Source organism: Manis javanica, chromosome 11, assembly GCF_040802235.1.
Source record: "Manis javanica isolate MJ-LG chromosome 11, MJ_LKY, whole genome shotgun sequence".
Classification (NCBI taxonomy): Eukaryota; Metazoa; Chordata; class Mammalia; order Pholidota; family Manidae; genus Manis; species Manis javanica.
In genome coordinates, this window is record NC_133166.1 from 33,004,051 (window position 1) to 33,019,990 (window position 15,940).

The 15,940-nt window shown below is 39.1% G+C and overlaps 1 protein-coding gene across 15 annotated transcripts in view; it reads left to right on the forward strand.

The window, feature by feature from the left end:
- Positions 1–15,940, forward strand: part of MICAL2 (microtubule associated monooxygenase, calponin and LIM domain containing 2) — a 223,832-nt gene that overhangs the window by 199,056 nt on the left and 8,836 nt on the right. For all 15 annotated transcript variants that reach the window (XM_073216210.1, XM_073216209.1, XM_037026311.2 and 12 more), the window contains one exon: positions 925–1,018. In XM_073216210.1, coding sequence (XP_073072311.1) covers positions 925–1,018 — 94 coding nt within the window. The remainder of the gene's footprint in view (positions 1–924; positions 1,019–15,940) is intronic.

Genomic DNA, 15,940 nt, shown 5'->3' on the forward strand with positions numbered 1-15,940 from the left:
GGTTCCTTTAACATCCCTGTTCTGCAGGTGCCAAGTCGGTTCTGCCAAGAGAGGTGCCTTTTGGCAGCATTATGTTTGAAAATAGAGAAAATTGATGGGAATCAAGATTCCTATATACATTTCTGCTAACTGTCCTTCCTAATATATACAATGGAGAAATAGCTAGTAAGGAAAATAAATATGTAAATGCAAACCCAGCCATGATGCCAAACCTTAATAAGGTGCTGATGGTGAACCTAAGGAGGGGGTGAGGTTGTCCCTTAGTGGCATAAATGCCCTGTGTCTTAGCTTAGCAATGTGCTAGTAGCAAAGCCACTGTACACTTCCACTGTAAAGGGTCCCTGGACATTGGCTCCATGGTGCAATGAAAGAATAGGTACAGTTGGTAACTGAGGACAGGAGCTGAACAAACCGAGAAAGGACAAACCAAGAAAGGTCCTGCTCCAGACCAACTTCTCAGGAGGTATCTGCTGGTTCTTCTTGGGAAAATGGAATGTGAGCATGCTCTGGGCCTGCCCTCAGAGCACCTGTCCTACTGTGAATAGTGGCTGCAGCTCCAGCATATGTCATGACCACAGTCAGAGGCTGAGTCTCCAAGGAGTCCAGGAACCATGAGGCCCGGCCACCTAGCCCAGCAGCCTCTGCCTGAGAGCACGCTGTGTGATCGGCTAGGCCCAAGGGAGCTGTGTTCATTTCTACCTGGGGGGCAGACTGAGCTTACACAAAGACTTCTCACTTAATGTTTTCACACTAAAGAAGGGAAACATCAGATCTATTGTAGCAGGAATTCTTTACCCATTAATCAAGGAGAGACCCCATGAAGGACAGGATCCTTCCTCTTGGAAACTGAGTGGCAGAAATAACCCCCTCGTGTAACTCTGCACATCAAGAGTCCCTCCATAACATACAATCCTGACATTTCAGGCCATCCAGAGGCAGCTGCAGGAGGTGGAGGAGCAGCAGAGGGCTTCAGAGATCCAGGGCGTAAGACTGGAGAAGGCACTGAGAGGAGAAGCAGGTAGGCATCCCACTGGATCTGGCACAGTAGGCTTGGGTCCATGTCTGTGGTCTGGGAATAGTGCTGGTCTTACCATCTGGGCAAAACTGGATCACCCACTGTGGAACAGTCAACACGGACATGCAGTGTTAATCAACAACTGCTTCACACTTTCAGAATCAAACTGGTGTCCGGTTTGCAATCCCTAGGGCATTGGTCACTTGTGGGCCTTGTCACGGGGTTTCTGGTCTACCCAGTGTCTCTTCTGCAATTGTGAATGTTCTTTGCAATTCAGGAGTTAAGATAAATTCAGGAAAAATATTTGGGCATTCAGACAACATTGGTAGTGCTTCAAAGCCTGGACTTGGAGTCAAAGTCCTGGTTTCTCTCTTAACTAGCTATATGACCCTGAGCCAGTCACATTCAAAACCTTTATGAGCTTTCATTTTCTTCTCAAAAATGGGGACAATAGTGGTTTGGGACAATAGTGGTTTCCTACTTTATAAAGCTGACATAAGGATTAAAGCAGAAAAAATATATGTATTTAATATATATGCATATAAAGAAATTAAATTAGTACATTGCCTTAGCACAAGGCAGAACAGTAAATGGCACTATTCCACTGATAGCTTTAGACTCTCAGATGCAAACAGAATTCATCTGCTGAAGACCTCTCACTTGTTAGACATGAGACAGCCTTTGAGTAGTTGAAAGGTTAATGGTCCATTGAGGACACACACATGTAAATACAGGAGAGGAACAAGCATTAGGGTGGAAAGGGAACAGAATCGTGAGGTTCCTAACTGGTCCTGGGAGAGGGGGAGATCAAGCTAATCCCCGGGAAGAGGTGGTCTCTTAAAATGAGAACCAGAGCAGGAATAGGAGTTATGGAGGGGAGGTTCTTCTGGCAGAGGGAACAGCACCTGTGTAGGTGAACTGTGAAACCGATGTGAAATGCCTTAATGAATGAAGCACCAGCAAAGGGATGACATGAAGAAATTGACAGTTTTTGGAAACCATCTGGCAGTCGTGTGGCTAGTGAATTGGAGCAGCCCTTAGAGCTAACATGGACTGTTCCTTTAGTTTTCTGAAATGTCTTCAGCCTTCTGTAGTTTGGATATAAAGTGTGAAAAAACCAGACACTGAGAACACATATGTTTGTGTGCACATGTAAACAACATGTTACTTGTTAAACAACATAGTGAAGGGTAGGGTTTCAATTCTCTCAGGAGTTTAGTCATTGGAGAGCCATGATACTAGCAGGAGCAGCCCATATTGTGTGAGGCCTGAAGCTCAAAGTCATGCACACGAAGCTGTGAGGGCCGCTCCCAGGGCCTTGCTGCATATCAGGGAAACGTTGGAATCTGGCTTTCATCCCTCTGTGCCTCAGTTTCCTTGTTTTTAAAGTGGGTGTGATAATCATACCTGTTCCTTGGGTTTGTGATAAGGACTGGCTGAAACAACTTACGTAGAAGCCCTTGCTTAGCATAGAATAGATGATTAACAAATATTTGTTCCTTTTCTTACTAAAATACACTCTACATTTCCTTGTGAGGATAACCCAAATCCACCCATCAGAAGCAGACTTCATTACAGAAATGGTAACTGGTTTTTGATGCTTGGAATAAGATTCACTGACTCTCTCGACAGTGGTTGCTGGAACTTTCAGTGCAATGAACTGCCCTTGTCTGATGTTTGGTCACATTCCCAATCAAGAAGGCTCTGATAATTGTCATTAGGAATCCACTGATTTCAGTGAGAGCCTTTAGAAATGAAAGGGATTAACCAGCAAAGCTAGAGCATGTTTCAGATTGTTGGGGTGGCAGCATGGTGGAGTGGGGAAAGCAGAGAAGTATATAGGCATCAGAGAGCCCCATGTTAAAGTTTCATTACCATTAGGCTGTGTGGTCCTGGAAGAATCACTAAACCTCTCTGGCCTCAGATTCCTTATATAAAAAATAGAGCTACTAATCCTCACACTACAACATAATTCTGAAAACTATGGATATTGGTGGGCTAAGTGTCTCCCAGAGTGTCTACATTGTAGGCATTCCATAAATACTACCTGATATTATTTTATGAAATATTATTAAATATCCACACACATACACTTTTTTTTTTTTTGAGAGGGCATCTCTCATATTTATTGATCAAATGGTTGTTAACAACAATAAAATTCAGTATAGGGGGGTCAATGCTGAATGTACAATCATTAATCCATCTCAAGTCTAATTCTCGTCAGTCTCCAATCTTCTGAAGCATAACGAACAAGTTCTTACATGGTGAACGAATTCTTACATAGTGAATAAATTCTTACATGGTGAACAGTACAAGGGCATTCATCACAGAAACTTTTGGTTTTGATCATGCATTATGAACTATAAACAATGAGGTCAAATATGAATATTCGTTTGATTTTTGTACTTGATTTATATATTGATCCTACATTTCTCCCTTTATTATTATTATTATTTTTATTTTTAATAAAATGCTGAAGTGGTAGGTAGATGCAAGATAAAGGTAGAAAACATAGTTTAGTGCTGTAAGAGGGCAAATGTAGATGATCAGATGATCAGGTGTGTGCCTATGGACTAAGTATTAATCCAGGCTAGACAAGGGCAGCAAGACATCCACGGATGCAGAAGATTTCTCTCAAAGCAGGGGGGGTGAGGTTCTGAGCCTCACCTCTGTTGATCCCCAAATTCTCACCTGATGGCCCCCCTGCGACTGTGCCTGTCTTAGGTTGTTCCTCCCTTGAGGAATCTTACCCGTCTCTGGCTAACCAGTCATCTTCCGGGGCCATACAGGGAAATGTAAAGTTGGTAAGTGAGAGAGAAGCCATATTGTTTGAAAAGGTTAGCTTTTTACTTCTTTGCAGATTTATGCCCTGTGGCTTCTATGCCCAGCACTTGTCTCGAGGTATCTTTACCACCTGGAGGAATTATGATACTCGGTAAATTCGATATGAGGCACGAATTCTGTTTAAGGGTTGTAATTAGGAAGAAAGAAGAAAAGCTACAGATGTAGCATATGGAAGGAAACATGGGAGGATTGATTATTTCTTTGACATATCTTCTTGTAGAGTACCTTAAGTATGTATAGGTTTTAAACTACTAACTAATTTGCACACACATATTAACATAATAGGAATACGGTGACATAAACAAAGCAAATCTATAATTACCATCCATCTCCAGTGAAGCCAAGAAAACTATTTAGGCACCCTAGGCATTTGTGAAAATTTGTCTATGATATGATGGATATTGTTCAACTGTACTTGAACAGTCTGAGAGAAATCAGACAAATTAAAGCAGCCCATTTCTGGGATCTGTTCACATCCCATATGTTCTTTTAACCATAGATAGTCTATAGTCATGAGATTTTGGAGTGCTACAACTTGCACCCCTCCCAACTCCTGGTTGAGTTCCAACAGTACAGATCCGGTCAAATTCGTTGTCTCACTGTATGCACATGCCAGCCTAGACACATCTCCCTCCTCATTCCTATGGCAAGTCCAGGAGACGGTGGGCTGGATGCAGCCACAACCGCAGCATCGTCCGTATCCCTGTGGAGGCTTTTTGATGATCATCCCCCGGCACAAGTCCTCCAGAGAGTGCTGATGCCGGAAGCTCCTCCTCATATCGTATCTTAGTTCATTTTCTGGGTATCCAAGCTAGGCCTTGATCTTCTGCATAGAAACGAAGAGACCCTTTGCCCACACTTTGACATGCCCTCTATACCATTGTGCAGAACTCATTGGAGGTCAGCACACAGTAACTGCTTTTTTAAATTTTTCATTTATTTATTTATTTATTTATTTATTTCATTTTATTTTTTTTATTTATTAAGAGAAAGGAATATTATCAGAAAAGAGTACCTCCATAGCTGATCATCTGACACCCTTTAAGCACACACATACACTTTTAAAGAACCGACTGCTAATCTTTACTGCTTGAAGTTTAAACTCTAGAACCTAAATTTTTAAAGCTTCTGAAAATCTCTCTCACTCCCTCACCTAATTCAAAAGGTTATTTTTAAATCAGCCAAAGAAACCCGGTCCCAGCTTGTGGTGTTTTCAAAGGTGTGTTAACCCAGCCAGAAGATGGATTCCATTCATTGCCTTTATATCCTTGGTAATTTAATTCCCCTGTTAAGTCTATGTGCCTTTTTTTCTTTGATTGTCCTTGGGCGGGTGACAGATGCAGATCAACAAGGGGCTGGAGACTGAAAGAGTCAACTTACAGAGACTGGCCCCAAAGGAAAGCAAATGGAAGACTTGCAAGCCAGGCATCAAAATTAATACACTCTAACTTGTAATAACATTTGTGCAATAATAATATTCCTTTGCAGTTTAATATTCTATTCAGCCCCTTTAAGAGATTGCCCTGGTGCTTAATGAATGACCAATGCTTATTAGGTTAAGTTGTGTTTGAGCTGGCCTGTGCTGCTCTGGTTCAAGTGATTTAATGGGAATTATTTAATAGGTATTATTAGGATAATTAGAAAATGATCACAGTTAGGCAATAATATTGAGCTATAAAGGTTGTGAATAACCAAATTTAGAGACAGGCCTGAAAACATGAGTAGTCTGCGACAGTTATGCAAGTCTCCTCTAATAATTATGTGAGCCAGCCTGAAAGGGTCTTTTGTTCCTAGGAGTTATTCATTAGGCGGGCATTGAATTAGAGGAACATGCGGGGGTGCAGGACGGAGGGCAATGATGGCTGATGAGCAAAATGAGGCTTTGATGAGCTCCTAATTGTCGTGACAACAATTCCTGCTTTCGTTTTTTCCAACAGTCAGAAATAAGCTCCCCCACTCCCAGTAAGGGTTCTTCCCCATTCTGTCAAGGAAAGGGAAACAGAAAAAGGAAAATCCAACAATCCACTGCAGATGACAAGTCATTATGTTGTTGGGGGCGGGGAGGGGATACAGTTATGGATGGATGCCCTTGACCAAAGGAATGGATTCCCCTGGTGGTCCTAGCTGCCCAGAGTAAAGGGCCAGGATGAGCAGAGGCCTGATTGCCCTTGGCCTGACGCTCTATGAGAAGGCCAACCAGTTCTGCCAGCCAGTTGGACTCCTCTTGATCAAGGTACAGTTTCCTACCTACTGCTTTGTTGGTTGTCAATATGGCAGTCAGTGTTATGTGCCAGGGCCATGGAATTCTCCAATTTATCAAGAGATGGACTTTCAAATTCAGATGGTATCAATGACAGAATCTGTGTTTTCTTTCATACCTGAAGACAAGTGAAATCTGATGAAAATGGAGAACAGCTTCCAGAGAGAAAAGATTTGTTCCCGGGGGAGGTGTATGGGAATTATTCCTCCCTTGCAGATTTGCCAAATTTTGGGGAAGGTTTACCAGCTGGTTGTCTGCATTGAGCTTCCTGCTTTCTAAATTTTAGAGCCAGATGGCCTCTTCACAAAAATAAAGGTTTACAAGAAATACCAGGATGTTTAAAACTGCCAGCAGGTGGCAGCAGGAACACACATTGTGAAAAGGAAAGTGCAATGAAAACCTGGACAGGAAGAGGGAAGTAGTTTGGCTTATACTATGTGGTTTTTATCTTGACTGCTGCAAAGAAACAGAAGGAATAATACTTTCCTGTAACAGAGAGGGGTCCTAAAAAGAACATAGATTCTACAATCAGAAACTCCTGTGTTTGTGTCCCAGTGCCATTCATAGGGAATGCCCAGGAATAGCAAGACTCCAAAGCTGATGTTTAAGCAAACAAGGAACTTGGAAGGGTTTGCCACCGCTCTGTGCAGAAGGAAAACAGTAAAATTCAGGGTATCAGAGCAAGGGAAATTTTTATTCATAGCAAACAGCAAGAACAGCAGCATGGTACAAGTTGCCCTGTGCCCAAGTGCCATAATGTGATCTGATAGGCCCCGATGGCAGCTGTGCACAGTGGACTGTGCCACAACTGAGGAACTCAGGGCAGGAAACTCAGTAGCTTTTATAGCAAGCAGGCAACAGGCTAGTCTCCTTTCCCAGGAAGCAAGTAATTATACAATAGCCCTGCTATGGTATCCTGACCTACTTCATAGCTTGTCTATTTAGCTGGTTGGAGGAATGACTCAGGCTCAGAGGGTAGTTAGGCTTTGCAGTTTGGTGCACTCATCAAAGCTGCACAGAGATGCTCAATGTCTGTGGCCACACTCAACAGATATTTATGTATTCACGTCTTTTTCCAGCCTCAGTGGCTACTTGGTGGGTTAGTAGCCTTGTAACAGAGATAGGCCTAGTGAGGGCAAGACTAAGATTCCATCCCTGAAGAAGCCTTGAATTGTCTCTATTGAATGGATTCCAGAGTCATTGAGGCCTCAAAGTATGTGCCCTAGGTCATTGATTTACACCAAAAAAATCACCATGACAGCAGCAAGAAATACTTGTTATATCACAAGTTAGTATATATAAATATATAATTAAATAAAACGTTTCAAGAAATAATACTGAATATTTTGCTACATATAAAAGACTGGCACTTTCTATTCTGTCTTATTTGTAATGCTTATTATGACCTATAAAATTAATTTTGCAATGCTTCTGTTTAAAAAACACTGTCATGGCGATTTTACCTGGAAAAATACTTAAAAGTAAATAACCAAATGGCTGCCAAGGGTACAAAATCCATTTCCTTAGAAATATAGAGCAGCAGAATAGTGAACTAGATACCATAAAATCCTGTTCATTACAATAAGCATATTTTTAAAAACATTGCTAGGCTCTTGAGTGAAATAAATCTCTCAGGGCCAAGAAGGAGAAGGAAGAGAAGACGGAGAAGAAGAAAGGTGTATGCTAGGAAGGAAGCAAGCACAAAAACAGGACTCCTGGATTACCTTGGGGATAAATATCAGTGGTTTTAGATTCTAAATCTTGAGACTAACAACAAGTAGGAGATCTAGCCTTGAGATTCCCACAGTAAGCCAGGTCTTTAGCACCCCCAAAACAAGTATAGCTCTTCTATGAAAGAAACCGTTCCTCAGTTTAGACTCTCAGGATTCAGACAGATTAAATTCAATAAACTATGAGTTTATAACATTGACAACAACTACAATAATAATAAATCAGCCAAAACAGAAGGAAGTGAACCACTAAGTATGAGAGTCAACAAAAACAACAAATTTAAATGGCCAAGAACTTCAATTATATTAGCTATTAAATATAGAATATACTATGTCTATGTGTAAAACACAGAAATATGAAAATGAACCAGCAGGAAAACACTATAACAGTGAATAGGCAACAAATACTACCTTAATCTTCCTCAACCATAACCTTACATAACCATAGTTAAAATTAGCATAATGAGCTCTCTGCTGTGATGTACTAAGAAAGACATCATCACTTATGCAGCATCTCAGCCACAAATGCTTAACTTGAATTTGACCATAAAGATACAATCAGACAAATCGATATTGAGAGACAATCTGCAAAATAACTAACAAATATCAATGTCATAAAAAAGGGGGGAGTGAATCCAGAGAACTATTCTAGATGAAAGGAATCTAAAGAAACACAACTAGAGTGTTTAATTCTTTAGGTTTAATCTTTTCAAATAAAAACTTGAGGGAAAATTGACCAAGGAGTTTTTTAAATAATAAAATACATGGAGAGTCCAGAAATGAAAAGTATATTTGTTGAATGTAAAAACTCTGTGAATGTGCTAAATAGTAGCTTGAACAGGATACAACTGAAGAGAGAATTAATGAATTGGACAATATAGCTGAAGAAATCAACCATAATGCAGCAGAGATAGAAGGAGATGGAAAGTACAAAAGAGTAGTTTGTAGACATAGAAGATAGAATAAGAAGGTCTGGTATATGTTCAGTTGGGTCCCTGAAGGAGAGAATACAGAAAATTAAGGTTGGGTATTATTTGAAGAGATAACTGCTGACATATGATGGAAAAGCATTTAGAACAGCATTTAAAGAAGGGTAAATATCCGTCCTCCTCAAAGTATCCCAAAAAGTAGAAGAGGAAGGAATACTTCCAAACTCATTCTACGAGGCCAGCATCACTCAAATACCAAAACCAGACAAAGACACCACAGAAAATTACAGACCAATATCTCTGATGAATATAGATGCAAAAATCCTCAACAAAATATTAGCAAACCAAATTCAAAAATACATCAAAAAGATCATCCATCATGACCAAGGGGGATTTATTCCAGGGTTGCAAGGATGATACAATATTTGAAAACAAGACAAGGATGCCCACTCTCCCCACTTTTATTCAACATATACCGGAGGCCACGGCAATCAGTCAACACAAAGAAATAAAAGGCATCTCAATCAGAAAGGAAGAAGTTAAACTGTCACTATTTGCAGATGACGTGATATTGTACATAAAAACCCTAAAGAATCTACCCCAAAGCTACTAGAACTAATAACTGAATTCAGCAAAGTTATAGGATATAATTATATTTAAAAAACAGATTAAATAGCCTTTAATACCAAAACCATGATTAGGAATAAACAGGTCACTACATAATTTTTAAATGATCAACTCACCAAGAAGATATGATAGTTTTAAATGTGTATATATTGACTATAATGGATTCAAAATACATGAAACAAAAAAAAAGATAAAGCTGTAGGGAGAAATTTCTACTCTCAATGGCAGGAGATTTTAATATATATCTCAAGTAATGATAGTCAAGCAGACAAAACATTAGTATGAACTTGAACAATGCAACTAATAACCTAATTTAGTGGACATTTTTAAAACCCTGTATCCCCAAAATAGGAACCATATATTCTTCTCAAGTTCATGTGGTGATTTACAAAAACTGACCATATTGGTTCATAAAGTAAATCTCATAGAATCTGCATTATACAGAATAATTCTATATTACAATGCAATTAACTTAATCAAAAGGAAAAAATCAAATGTATTTTTTTTTGAAATACACTAAATATGAAAAAACAGTAGGTCACAACTCATGGGGTGCAATGAAAGTGGTGCTTGGAGGTATTGCCTTCAATATTTTATTAGAGAAGAAGACAGGCTGAAAATTAATGAACTAAGTTTCCCACTTAAATTAGTAAAAGAATAAAATAAATCTAAAAATAGAATACAATAAATATATGAGCAGAAGTAAATGAAATAGAGAATAAAGATAAAATAGATGACAAGTAAGTCAAATGTTTGTTCTTTGAAAAGACCAATAAAAGATTAGAGACAATCTTCTTAAATTGATTTTAAAAATAAAATAGAAGACAGAAATAAGTTAGGAATTAAAACAGCAGACATAACCACAGATTTAGCAAAATTCAACAAGACAAAAGAATATAATGAACATTTAATCCAATTAATTTTAAATTTTGGCAACCGGAGGGTGATTTAACAAGCACCGTATTAACAAATTAAACAGGAAAATCATATGGTCTTTTCAATAGAAGAGGAAAATGTCATTTAACAAAATTCAACACTCACTTGGAATAAAAACTTGTAGCAAAAAATAGAACCAGAGAGAACATTCCTAATTGGAAGGCTACCTTTCAAAACCCTGCAGCAAACATCTTTGTTGAATGGTAAAAATTAGAAGCATCTCTTTAAAAATCAGTAATAAGAGGACACCTACCATCACCTCTTCTGTTCAACATTGTACAGGAGACCTTAGCCAGTATGGTAAGACAAGGGAAAAAATGGCATAAGATTTGGAAAGGAAGAAACAAATTTCTGTTTTCAGCTGATAGAATTATCTGCATGGAAAACCTAAAAGAATGTGCAAATAAATTCTTAAAAATAAAAAGAACCTTTATGGCAGCGATTTGGTGTAAGATCAAAACAGAGCAATTACATTTTTATATCTCAGCATCAAAAAGTTAGAAAATGAAATAACAAAGAAGTTATCACTGATATTAGCTAAAAAATAGTGTACCTAGGAGTAAATCTAAGAAAAAGTGTGCACAACCTTTATGAAACCAATTTAAACACTTCACTGAAAGCCACCAAAGACCCAAACTTAATCTCACACATGAAAACTTGATATTAGCTTGCAATAGCTTTGCAGATCACAGGAAATAAGTGATTCTGAAACAACTGGATAGTCATACAGGAAAGTATGAAATTGAGCCTAGCCTATCTCACACTATATAAGCATCAATTTCATGAATATTCAAGATTTTAATATGAAAAAAATGAAATTTGAAATGTAAAGAGGAATCTTTTTGACCTCAAGTTGGTAGCCTATAGACACTATAAAGGAAAAGATAAGCCACTAATTCAAGAAATACATTTGCAACAAATATAACCAAAAAGAATCAGTATTCCCGAATATGTAAAGAACTCTTACCATCAAGAATAGACAAGGAGCTCAATATAAAAGTAGGTAAATAATATAAATATACATTTCAAAGAAAAATACTTATTAGTAATAAGGAAAATTCAACTTAAGATTAAATGAGAAAGTATTTTAAATTACTAAATTATCAAAACTTTTAAAATCTAATACTATTTGGCAACATTGAAAAACTAGGGGAGCTCTTATTCGATGTTAGTGGGAGTGTAAACAGTCTCAGCTCTTCTGAAAACAGTTTGGCTTTATGCTGTAAGGTGGACCGTTTGCATCCCCTACTACTCAATATTTCATTCTTAAGTGTACACCAGAGAAGTTCTTGCCCAAGTGGGCCAGAAGACATAGGCCAGAATGTTCATAGCAGGATCATCCATAATAAGAAAACATGAATATCTATATACTCATCAACAGGAAAATGGATGAATTGTAGTATGTTTCAAGATCCCCCAAAGTGATTTTGACTACTGAGGAAAGGAAGACTTTAAAAGATGAACTGTAGGCTGTAAAATTGCAAATTATTCCATTGAGAAAAGAAAATTGAATGGAATGATTCAGCTCAACCTGTGTTAGTTGACTAGGGTGGATAGAAGTCAGTGTGGCTGCACAAGGAACTCTCATGGCCCAGATTTTAGAAGGACACATAAGAAAGATGGGAAAAGGGAATTGTAATGCAGGATAAATGTCTGGCTAGAACCTGTGGGTATAACGCAGCAAAGCGGCAGACTGAAAAACAACAACAAAGATACTCTAAAGACAGCAAAATAGTGCCTTTAAAGCTGTTTCTTTTGGATTGAGAACAAGGAAAAGGAGAGGCCCAGTGCTGAGGCAGATGGTGTAATGTTACATGATGAGAAAAGGCAGGATTTTCAGCTCTCAGCTTTTCTGTTTTCTTTATCAAGGGAAATGGTCCTCAACCTAGAAATGTTAAACAAATATCTAGTAGAGGAGACTGAATCTAGTTGAGAAATCAAGGTGAGAAAAATGGGAGAGCTATGAATTCAGGTTTCCAAGCTGGGATGAAAGACAATATATTGAGTAGTGTCTTGCATGTGGCATCAGTCAGACACTGTTAAATGGACCAAATTAATCTCCTGGTGTTGATAACTTATAGATAAAACCTCAGGCTTTGGAAATTCATAGAGAATTCCAGAACCAAAAGTCTAAAGATGAGTACATTTTCTATTTTTCACATGGGAAAGAACATCAATTCTGAATCTTGTGAAAATTCTAGAAAGGATGATTAAAGTACTTGTGAATATTTAGAAAGCAATTGAGATTACTAGGAACCATTGGTGTTTACTGAGAAGCTGTGAAAAACAAGTGTCATTTCCTTTTCTGGGTGAAGTTGCAAGGTTTGTAGTGCCAGTGACAGAGCAGATCTTGTGAAGCTTGATTTCAGGAAATTATTTTGTTATCAAAGTCTCCTGTAACAGCCTCATGGACAACATATAGGAACGTGGGCTGGATGAGTGGGTGCATTTAGTCTGTAGAACAGCCTCACCCAAAGGCTGAGAAATGTCCCTAATAATGGGCCAGATGGCTCTGTTCTTGGTCCATTCCATGTGATATTTTGTTTTTCAATATTGCACAAAGGTACAGGATGCCCATTTATTAATTATGCAGAATCCCAAAGCTAGGAGACATGTGTCAACTGGCTAAAATATTCAAAAGATTTCTCCACCATGGAACAAAATAAACAGGATGATATTTAAAAGGATGCATATAAAGTCTTGAATTAGGTTAAAAAGAGGATCAGTTGTATAAGTAGAACATGAAGTCTCCATACTTAACCACCACTGGTGTGGAATGACCAGATTCATTTACACGTTAATAAGAACCCAGTAAAGACACAGCTGCTAAAAAGACTTCTGCAATCCCGGGCTCAGGGTGAAGGTGCAGGAGGATCTCTACTCTGAACTGTTGATATTGTGTTTGATTCTGGACTCTCAAGGAGTATCCTGAAAAATTAGAGAGCAAGCAGAGGTGGGCAGCCCTCTTGGGACAAAATGATTAATAACCTGGAGGTACTAACTCTGGGAAAAGAATACTTCAGTGGATCATGAAATCTGTCTTTCAATATGTGGATGTCTTTTGTGTAAAATATGTAGTTATGTGTTCTGTATTATCCTCCAAAGGGCAAAATTGGACTTAGTAGCTAGCAGCCAAACAAAGGCCAAAAGAAAGAAGTTTCCAATACTTAGAGAATGCAGCCCTGTGGTGGGTGAGGTCTGCCATCACATGGAGAGATATGGTAGAGGCTGGAGTGGGAGGGAGGTACAGGAGTCCCCATGGCTGAAACACATGACCTCTAAGGGTTGCTCCAAGTCATATATTGTATGATTTGAATCATGACTATTAACATTTATTGAGCTTATATTATGTGCCGGGGCTGGGTTAAGGACTGTATGTACATAATCCCACTGCATCTTTGTAACAGATAAGGAGACTGGGGCTCATGGAGGTTATAAGTATTCAGGCCAATCCAGGAGTAGGTAGAAGAGTGGAATATGATCCCAAATCTGAGTTGAAAGTACATGCTTGTAACTCCTATATTTTATATGATCTCCGGTCTGTGTACTTCATGCCTTCACACAACAACGAGCACCCAGATGCCGTGCTCTTTACCTCCTTCTCTCCCTGGAAAACTCTTATTCATGCATTTGGACTGAAGTCACCTGCTGTCTTCTCTCTGAGGCCTCTCCCCACTTACTGCGCACAAGATTAATTGCTTCCCTTCTGTGTTGCCATAGCAAAAGGTGCGTTGTACTCTGTTTGGCTATGTGGTGTTGGTTTTCCCCAGTTTCTTGAGGAGCTGGAACTAATGCTTATACATCCTTGTCCTCAGGGCCACAAATAATGCTTAGCGAGTGTTGGTGCTCTGCATGCTTATAAGTTAATTCGTTTGGTCATTCATGCAAGAAACCTAAGGGAGGATAACATCTTGCTTATTTCTCTCCCTCCTCTCCCCACATTTAATCTTTCCTGTATAAAGCTCTACATATAATTCTCCTATGAACCACTTATGTTCTACAGCATTAAGTACAAGTGCCTTAATGTGACATTCAGGGGTTACTATGGTGGGATCCTCACACACTCCCAGGCCTCATCATGCACCTCTCCATACCCCGAGTCCTTCACCATCTCTCTCTCCACCACCTTCTGTCTTCTCCTCTGTCTTTACTCACATTGCTCCCTCTTCTTAGAAATGTCCTCTCTCATCCTCATTGTTTCCTCTCAGAGTGTTATCCATTTTTCAACATCCCAGTTCAAATGCCACCTCCCTTGGGAAGCCCAACTTCACACCCTGAGCAGGAAAACCCTCCCTTCTCTGTTTTCCTAGAGTGCATTTCTGCTGCTTTGTTGTGGTAACAGTTTTCTAATGTGCTATTTTATTCTAGCTCTTTAGATCCATCTAACCCAAAAGATTATCTAACAAAACCCTTTTTGGAAGGCACTATGTTTTGTTCTCTCCACATTTCTCATTGTATGTAGCATTATCTATCACTGCATTCCCCAGGACCTAAAGTAGTACCCAATACCTATTCAATAAATTGGTGTTATTGGATGGATGGATGGATAGATGGATGGGTGGATGGATGGATGGATGGATGGATGGATAGATAGATGACTAATTTCATCAGCAATAAAGATCTGCATTATAGGACCAGTTTGCCCATTAATTACTATATAATTGTGAGCATTGCAATAAATCTCTCTGGACCCCAGTTTACTTAACAAGAAGGTGGTCATAAAGACCAGGAGAAAAGGGAACTCATTTTATGGATGACTTGCTATATACAGGGCACTGTGCTAGGGGCATTGTTTACCCCACATAACTATGAGAAGGAGGGAAGGAGTGAGGAGGAGACAGTGGTATACAGTGAAAAGTGTGGGTTTAGGATAAAGCTCACTTGAGTTCAAGCCCTGACTCTGCCACTTACTAACTGTGAGCTTGGCAAAGTCACTTTAATCTTTAAACGTCTGTTTCCTCAGCTATTAAGTGGTGATAATAAGGGAACCTATGGGAGAGTTTGTTGAGAGGATTGAATGAAATGCTGCACATATAAGGCACATTGTCCGTTGGCACAGAATCACTGCATAATAAACAACAGCACATCGTTATTGTCATATTACCTGTGTGTCTTATTGTTCAGTATAATCAAGGAAGAAGCAGAGACTCTGAGAGGTTAAGCAGCTTGCCCAGGATCACACATGTCTTCTATCTGCACTGTTTTCCCCTCTGCTTTGGGGCCCTCCAGGATAAATCCTTTAGTGAGCTTTGTGATGCAGCCTGTGTCCTCACTTCAGGGTGAGACACTGGCAAGCTGACTCCGTGTTGCTACTTCTCAGATATGCCCAGATTTTCACATTTAATTATCTAAACATTTAGTTTCTAACATTGACTATCTAAAAGCAGTGTTACTTTTCTCATGGTTATTCTTCTGTTTCATAGGGATCATAATCTAAGTTATAAGAATGTATGAGTGTAACTTTCTCCCTGTGAGACTGAAAGCTAATAACATTTTTTCCCATCATTTGGCTTTTTTTGTGCAAAAAATCAAAATGCCAGTCACCATTCCTCTATCAAGGCTCAAATGCACTATGAACCTCTCTCCCCACGAAGGGAGC